This window comes from Hevea brasiliensis, chromosome 4, assembly GCF_030052815.1.
Source record: "Hevea brasiliensis isolate MT/VB/25A 57/8 chromosome 4, ASM3005281v1, whole genome shotgun sequence".
Taxonomy (NCBI): domain Eukaryota; kingdom Viridiplantae; phylum Streptophyta; class Magnoliopsida; order Malpighiales; family Euphorbiaceae; genus Hevea; species Hevea brasiliensis.
In genome coordinates this window covers 25442108-25451197 of record NC_079496.1, presented here as the reverse complement: position 1 = coordinate 25451197, position 9090 = coordinate 25442108, and the positions used below count along the sequence as shown (strand labels likewise).

Genomic DNA, 9090 nt, shown 5'->3' with positions numbered 1-9090 from the left:
CTTTGAAAAAATACTTCAAAATTATTGAAAAAAAAATTAAATACATGCATCAAGTCCATATGATAAAATATATTTTTAATTCTTTTTTAAAAATAATTTTTCTTTATAATTGACATGATATGTATAAAATTTTTAAAATTTATTAAAAATAAAATGAATATTAAAAATATTATTATTTACTAAAATTTTTAAAATTCATCAATTTAAAGTGTTGAGAAAGTGAGAATTTTAAAAATTTTAAAAACTTTCAGAATTTACTAAAACCCTTAATTTTCTTAAATCTTACTTCAAAATAAATGATTCATATATTCATTAATTTAAAAATCCAAAATCCATATATCGTACGTAGTATGATCCTTTGTTTATAAAGACAATTATTGTTAAGAAACAACTAAGTTAAAACTTGTAAATGAGGGTCGAATAATGGTTTGATATTTCATTATTACACCCTGCATGTGAAAACTCTCTGGGTTTGGAGCGTGAATAATATAATTTCACTTTATTTAATGTTAAAATATTTAATTAATAAATAAACTGGTTAGAATTTAAATTTTAAATTGTTTTAGTTTAAAAGACTCTCTGATACCATATTAAAGAACCATTTTAGATGAGAATTTAAGAATGATTTTATATCTTTCTGTTAATTATTACTTTTCACATATTTTCTAAAATATTTTTTCTACAGTGGATCAATTATTAGTGGTCCCATTATTTTAATAAGTGCGTCGAATTTAAAAAATTAAATTCCAATTCCTGAAAGATCAAATTCCTTGTCCAATGTATCATTAACATGTGGTCTTAATTTAAAATATTTAAAAGTTAAAGTTTTGTTTTTGACAAGATAATCATTCTTGTCCGTTGATACATATCGAGAGTTAATGGAAATAAATTGCTAAGCAACTAAGCAAAGTGCACATGTTGCCTGTGAAAAAGAGAATGCTTCTTACTTCCCTTCCTCATCTTTCTTCTTCTATCTCTGCTCATAAGATGCGAAAACAGTGCTTATGATCCCATTTTGCCTACGGAGGAAGGTACAGATCTTCTACTTGATTTTGTGCTTCATTTTTCGCTGCCTCTTAAGCCTCAAAGAATAGGTAAATTATTGGTTTCAGTATTATCATTCCTTTTTTTTTTTTTTTCTCTTTCTCTCTCTAGGCTATGTTTGGAAAGTCTGAAAGAATCAATTTAATTAAACTCTTTATATCACATTTAATATATGGAAAGTTTAAAATCGATAAATTTTAATTTTTTTAATTAAAAAAATTATTTTGAAAGAAGAATTTATGCTAAAACTGGCGTAATTTTACATAAATTCATTTGAATTCAATTCTTTTTAATGGATTGTATTGAATTTTATTCTTAGAATCATTCCAAATGGAATGGTAATGTTCTTTTCTTGCAACTAGCACGAATAAAAGGCCAAAGGCAGTTCATTTGGATGCTGATGCTGATACTGATGTAATAATAATTTTCATCGGTAAAAAGTTGTGCGATTTCAGTTGAAGTTAAGGTTTATTTAGAATCAAATTAAATTTTTAATATAGTTTCAATTTGGTTTTTTTTTTATAATTGGATATTGAATTTTGAATCCGAAATCTCATAATTCTAAAAATAACTCTAATATAATTGAATTAAAACTCATTTGTGTTTTGATTCGATTTGTTAATAATTCGATTTGTTAATAATGCATAACATGAAACAAGAAAATGAAAAATATTTTTTTCTTAAATAAATTTTCTGGAAACCTTATGTAGTATTCCACTAAATTTAACGATTATTAGATATTATAATAATTAAAAATGTCATATTATGCCTACAAAGAAAAGTCCTAATTATATAAAAAAAAAATTCTTAAATTATATAAAAAGTCCTAATTAAAAATGTCATATTATGTCCAGCTCCACCTTTGACGTCTAAAGTGTCCCTTTTTTTTCACCCTTTATTGACCAATTAAAGTGGCTTTCTTATCTATTCTTTGCTTTTTTTTCTTTTTTTCCACTAAACTTGCCTTTTGCATTAGAAAAGATAATATTAATATATATATATATTGCTTCTTTTTTTTTTTAACGAATATATGTTTGCTTTCGTTTGCAGGCCAGATACACACAATTTCATTCCAGGCCAGGTAATTTTTTACATTTACACAAGGTGAAGTCAAAAACAAAAAAAAAAAAAAATTCTAGAGGGGTAATCGATACATCCACTCAACTTTATAAAATGGTTTTTAAAAATTTATATAATATATAAAATATTTTTAATAATTTATAATAAATTTTCATTAAAATTAATAAGAAAAAATAAAATTATATTTTGAGTTAATATACATAAAAAGAGTTGAAGAAATTATATAATTTATTTTTCTAAAAAAATATATCATTTGTTTATAAAATTTTTCTTTTAATATTTTAAATAATATATAAAAATTTTATACATATATAAAAATATTTTATATTTAAATTCTATTAGGTAGCATAAATAACATAAAAAATACTCTTAATTTATAATTATCATTTTAATATTTTTAATGTACTAAAACAATGATAAAATCCCTTGATTATTATTTTTTTTCAAAACTATTTTTTTTATTTACAAGTATTTAAATTTTAATTGTGATTAAAAATTTAATATATATTTGTAATTATTTACATAAATTTAAAGTTAATTAATTAAATAAATGATCTCAATAAATAAAATTTTTACCTCCAACATTGAATTAACGTTATATGTAAAATTAATTTAAAAATTAATTAATTATACTCATTGCTTATAAATTTTAAGGGGATCAATTTTACACATTTTAAAAAATATCACAATAAGGTATAATTAAACTAAAAGAAATTTTTTCAGAATATATATGTATATATATATAAACACTGAAATTTCTCATCTACACCACAATGTACAAACATCTAACCAATAAAAAATTACATACATGTATTGTTATATGAAATTCATCATAATTTTAACTAAAATGAATCGACTGGGTATATACACTAAGAATTACTCTATATACACACACATAAGAAACTTTTAGGAGGGATGGGGTCGTGCCCCACTAGCCCCCCTTCCCTCCCCCACTGCATTTTACATAACCATTTTTTTTTTTTTTTTTTTTAAGGATTTGATAATTTTTTCTATATGTTAGATATCAAAAACCCTCAAATATAGTTGAATTAATTTCACAGGTTAAGATCATGGCAAGTGTAGATGCTCTTATTTCTCCACTGGTAGATCGAGTGTTGACAATCCTCACCAGCCAAGCTCAATATGTACTTGGTTTTAGTTATCAGTTCGAGGCCATGCAGGCCATGGTTCGACGTATTAGGGCCTTACTTGGAGACAGTGATAACAGCAATGAGGAGATCGTCGAGACAACAGCTAAGTTCAGAGATTTGATGTATGAAGCAGATGATATTTTGACAGATTGCTTAATCAGAGAAGAATATCACGATAATAATATCGTTTTCCGGTATAAAACAGGCAGGAAAATGAATAGTATTTATAAACGGATGAAGGAGATGGATGATATTTTGGGTGGTCATTTGAAAGAACCTAGTGGTGGAAGCAGCAGCCATGGAGATGACACAGAGCAGTTCACAAGAACTACGACAAAGGATTGTCACGAAGCTGATATAGTTGGACTTGAAAATGATGTGAAAAAGATAAAAGGGTGGATTCTTCGGACAGACAACAAGCTTCTAAAGATTGGCATTGTGGGGATGGGGGGGTTGGGAAAAACCACCATCGCCAAGAAAATTTTTAATGATACTGATGTACGCTATCATTTTAATCAGAAGATATGGGTGTCAGTTTCTTCGAGTTTTAGAGTGGAGGTGATCTTGAGAAGCATCTTACAGCAATCAGGAGAAGAATCAGCAGTCGTTCAGAGTGAAATGTTACATAAAGTTGTTTCTCTGTTAAAAGCGAAGACTTGTCTCATTATTTTCGATGATATCTGGGAGAAGGGTATTGATTGGTGGAAGAACTTTTTTTCCTCCGATCTAGCAGGGTCAGCTTGTAGCGGAAGTTGCTTTATTATTACCACAAGAAACAAAGAAGTTGCAGATGCTATCAAAGCCAACGAAACTCATCATCCAAAAGTTCTTGATGATAAAAAAAGTTGGTTATTATTCTCTAAGCATGCATTTCCCGAGGTTAAGGAGGAAAGCCTTGAAAAATTTAAAGAAGTAGGCAAGAAAATTGTGTCTGAATGTGGGGGACTTCCACTCGCAATCAAGACAATAGGAGGCTTGCTGGGATCAAAACCTCATTCTCTTCAAGAGTGGAAGAAAATTTGCGACAATTTTTCTGTCCTCGACATCACAGAGGAAAATTCAGTCGTAATGAAATCCCTGCAACTGAGCTACGATGCACTTCCACCTCACCTAAAGCAATGTCTACTTTGTTTTTCCATTTATCCTGAAGACTTCGATATACAAGCTGAAAAGTTAATCCATTGGTGGATTGGAGAGGGTCTCATCCACGGCAAAGACTCAGAAACTACATTCGAAATGGGCTTCAAACACCTATCTATGCTGGTCAGCAGATGCCTGGTTGAAGTTGTGGATACGCGAGGTTATGATGGAAGAGTCTACAGTTGCAAAATGCATGATCTGGTGCGAGATTTGACCCTTGCGATGGCAGGAAAAGAGAAAGTTTGCAGCTTTGATGAAGAAGGGCAAAAATTGACCTCAGATTCAAGATGGTTGGGTTTCACAAGTGAAATGGATGCACAATCCTTGAACAAAACTCCAAAGCTCAGGGCTTTGCTGCAGACAACTAACAATCAAGCTCAACTCCACAGTAATTTGGGTTCACTCTGCTCACTCAGAGCACTTGACTTGTCTAGTAATAAGCTAGACAACGTTGCTTTAAAGAAGCTCCTGCGTTGGATTAGCTCCCTGGAACGCCTAGCTTATCTAAATCTAAGTGGATCCAAGGGCCTAGAAGAAGTTCCCGATTCGATTAGCAAACTCCGAAACCTCCAGATCTTGGTTTTAAGTGGATGCCGCAAGCTATCCAAGCTAAGCCCTTCAATCACTTATCTGAAGAGGTTGATTATCTTGGACCTAAGCTCTTGTGACAAGCTTCCATACTTGCCTCATGGACTAGGGAGTCTCTCCCAGCTTCAACAATTATCAGGATTAAGACTAGCTAGTCAGAGTAACAGAAAAAGCTGTCAACTTCTTGAACTTGGAAAACTAGGCGAGTTAAGAATCCTGCGAATGCATTTAAGTAAAGATAGTGACATAACAAGTTCGGATGTCCTATCTAAGCTCAAGAAACTCAAGGTTCTAGCCATTGATTTTGACACTGAAAAGTTGGATGGAAAATATATGCAAGAGATGCTAGAACAACTTCCACCTCCACAAGGACTTGAGGAGCTGTATCTTAGGCGTTACCATCATGATACTTTGCCGAAATGGGTTATTCCTGATTCTCTCCCCCATTTGGCATATCTTTGTATTGAGGATGGAGGCTTGTTTGATATCCGCGCAGGTGAAATCACTTGGAATCTTGAGGGTTTGTGTTTGAAGCTGTTGCCATACTTGAAGAAGGACTGGAACATATTGACGAAGGAGATGCCTTTATTACGCTACGCAGAGGTTAGTGGTTGTTCTCAAATAGACAATTTCCCGAAAGCTGATCCGGGGATCTGGAGGGCATAATCAGCACTAATGAATCACTCATGGCAATATATTTGGTGCTGTCGCGTGAATTCAGAATAATTGAATGCTAATTGATTGTGATGTTAGATGTGTTCTTAATCTTGTTGTAGTTGTAATATATGGATGTGATTTTGTGCGTTCGAATTGGAGGTAATGTATGCAATTAAGTGTCTTAATACGCTGTTGAGAGAGGTTGAATATTTGGGTACAAGGGAGCACTATTTTCCAGTGTTCCGGTTTATTTAATAGTTTTCCCATTGTTGAGATTCAATGGAACGTGCTTTCCTTTTTTTTTTCTTCACTTTTCAGGAATGGATCAAATGAGGTTAATTTGTTTGCTACTATGATATTTTTAACTTGACAATTTTATAATAAATTTAGACTTTAATAGCATGCATTATATGTTGTCAAAAATTTAAAATATGTTGTTAATAAGAATTATCAACAAGCATATAATGACGTCCATAAGCCCCGTAACTTAAAATTTTTAATAATACTTTTATATTAATTTACAACACATTATACTTGATATTGTATATATTTTTTATTACGTTATATATTATCTTAATGTCAAAATATGTTACTTGATGTTATTTATTACTTTAATATTGTTTATAAAATGATGTTTAAAAAATATTATTAAAGCCTATATTTATTGTAGTGGAATTTACTATTTTATAAATAATTGTAATAACTAAAGCTTATTAAGGAGATCAAGCAGTTTTTGAATTAGCTAATGTTTCATTTACTTCTTGTTAGCTGCAAGATCATCAACAACAAAGCATACTTAGTTCTGTTTTAAGAAATTTTCTCTCTAAGAATATCCGGAAGCATAGTGGAAAGTTTAACTCTTCGTTTCTCGGGTTGGGCATGGGCAGTTTCAATTAAACCTAAACAAAAGTCTATTTACTTTATAACTAAATAATTTCACTTAAAACTTTTAGTCAAACTAAATAAGTATATTATTTCATAATCAAATAAATTCACCTATCGAAAATTTCAAACTCGATTTATTTTAATAGTAGGTCTTACTTTGTGAAGCAGTGACATGCTTTCGTTTAATAATATTGAGATTATCTCTAAAAATGACAACTTTCAACAACTGACCCTAAACTTACGAAATTTTAATATTAAAGTTCCTCAAATTAAAAATATAATATAAAACTTTTTTAATTTTTAAAATTTTATACAATAAAATCCCTCTGACGTCCAATCATAAATTTCCTTATTAATAACTGATGTGGACAAATCCAACATAGCATTTACTCTGCATTTCTCTCTACTCTCTCATTCCAAGTGAAATAAGACTATTCTTCAACTTTACCGGTTGTAACACCGTTGTTCTTCAACTTTGTCATTTATAGCGTTATTATCCTTCAACTTTGTCGATTATAATACCATTATCCCACAATTTTACATCAATTTAACACAATTATCAACGTAACACAATTGTGGTTTAAAACCACATTCTCATTATCCCATTCAATATAGATATACTATAGCTAGAAGTTTTAATCTTAATTTATCTATTAAGCAATATAATTTTTTTAATTTTTAAACTATTATTAATAGATTTAACATTTTTTATATTTTTTTATTATAAATAGAATATTGTTAAAAAAAATAAAGAAACTATTGTTAATTAGTCTTTGGTGTTGAAAAAGTTGAAGGACAATGGTATTACAAATAACAAAGTTAAAGGACAATGGTGCTATAACTAGTAAAATTGAAGAATGGTCATGTTAAATGTAGCTAGAGAGAGGAGAGAGAAATATTGACAAGCACCACATTGAATTTGTCCATATCGACATTTAATCAGGAAACCAGTGATTGGAGACGAGAGAGATTTTATTGTGTAAAATTTAAGAATTAAGAGAGTTTTATATTATATTTTTAAATTAAAAGACTATGGCGTTGCAATCATTAAAGTTCAGGGATAGTTTTTAAAATTTATCCCTCTAAAACTATGAGATCTTAAATTTTAATTTCAATTGGAGTTAAATGGTTAATACATATGAATCAACAAATTTTTATTAAAAAAATAATTTTTAATAAAATTTTAATCAATGGGATGGACTCACATACAATAATTTCTCTGTTTGAAGTTTTAATATTATATAGGATACTTTTAACACTTTATATGGGAAGAGTGAGAAAATGCTAAGGGGGCGTTTGGTATGAAGTTAATAACCCATAATTATTACTCTTATAATTTTTAACTCCTCATTGATGTTGTTTGTATGCTTAAACAAACTATGTTAACTTTTTACATCATTAATATTTATACCCTATTGAGGGGTTAAATATTAATAATGGGGGGACTAAGTTAATAATCACCCTCTTTAAAGGTTATAACTTATGAAAGTAACATTTAACCCTTTTTTTTTTTTAACCTTTTACCAAACACATTCTAAAAGTAAAAAAGTACAATAGATTGTTAACACCCCCCCCCCCTCCTCCAAACCCTAACCTTATGGAGAATATGCTGTGAGAAGTGGTTATCATCTTCTAAAAGAATTGTGTTCCCAAGCGGTTCAAGATAGCTCTGTTGCTGGTTCCAAGTTCTGTGTTGGAAGGAGTTATAGAAATTTCAAGTTCCCCTTAGAGTAAAACACTTTCTCTCTGGTATTCTTCCTATAAGGTGTAATCTCTCCAAAAAGAGGGTTCAGATTGATGAGGTATGTATGCTTTATGGTCTATCAAATGAAACGGCTAAACATATTTTTATGAGTTGCCCTATTGTTGCACGTTGTCTTTATATTTCTCCTTTACGCATGGATTTTATGCAAGTCCCTACTCATCAGCTCAGCTATGTTTTAAATCTACTCTTTAAAAAGGGAGAATCTGATTTCATTGAGCTATTTGCAACTTTGTTATGGGGAATTTGGAAGGCTAGGAATGATTGGATTCTTAGCAATAGAAGGTTTGATGAGGTTAGAATAATTTCTAAGTGTAACAGGTTGTGGCATGAGTATAAGGATTCAAATTCTATTCATGCTAGAAATGGGAGAGTTCCTCAACCTGACAGATGGTTTGCTCTTGCAATTCGAGAGTATAAACTCAATTTAGATGTTACAATTTCTACAGATGCTGTAATGTGGAATGACAAAGGTGATATCATGTTTGCAGCAGTGAAGGGTATTAATGCTAATTGGAATGCAAATTTAGCTAAAGTTCAAGTTGTAAAGTGTTATAAATAGCTTCTATATTAGATAGTAAGGAGAGAAAGAATTCTCACATTGTTAAAATACAAGGAAGGAAAGAAGTGGAAATAAAGTGAAATATATAGAATTATATATATTTAAATAAATATATATTATTCTATGATGTCATTTGGCACATATGTGTATGAAATAAAATAATTATTTTATTTTAATTTTCATAAATAAATTACTAACAAATGTTTTTGTTAACAAGTAGA

At 29.8% G+C, this 9090-nt stretch overlaps 1 protein-coding gene across 2 annotated transcripts; it reads left to right on the top strand.

The window, feature by feature from the left end:
• The first annotated feature begins 872 nt into the window (after positions 1–872).
• LOC110633258 (disease resistance RPP13-like protein 4) lies at positions 873–5940 on the top strand. 2 transcript variants are annotated; one of them, XM_021781768.2, is made up of 3 exons: positions 873–1031; positions 2095–2125; positions 3186–5940. In XM_021781768.2, exon 3 carries the CDS (start codon positions 3195–3197, stop codon positions 5667–5669), a length of 2475 nt encoding a protein of 824 aa, XP_021637460.2. In that variant the 5' UTR covers positions 873–1031; positions 2095–2125; positions 3186–3194; the 3' UTR covers positions 5670–5940. The 2 variants fall into 2 exon arrangements, with proteins under 2 accessions (XP_021637460.2, XP_021637459.2); XM_021781767.2 differs by having other exon boundaries at positions 889–1094.
• The last annotated feature ends 3150 nt before the right edge of the window (positions 5941–9090 follow it).

What these genes read in the sequence shown, in the direction of transcription:
- LOC110633258 (XM_021781768.2), top strand. Translation starts at nt 3,195, where the DNA reads ATGGCAAGTGTAGATGCTCTTATTTCTCCACTGGTAGATCGAGTGTTG.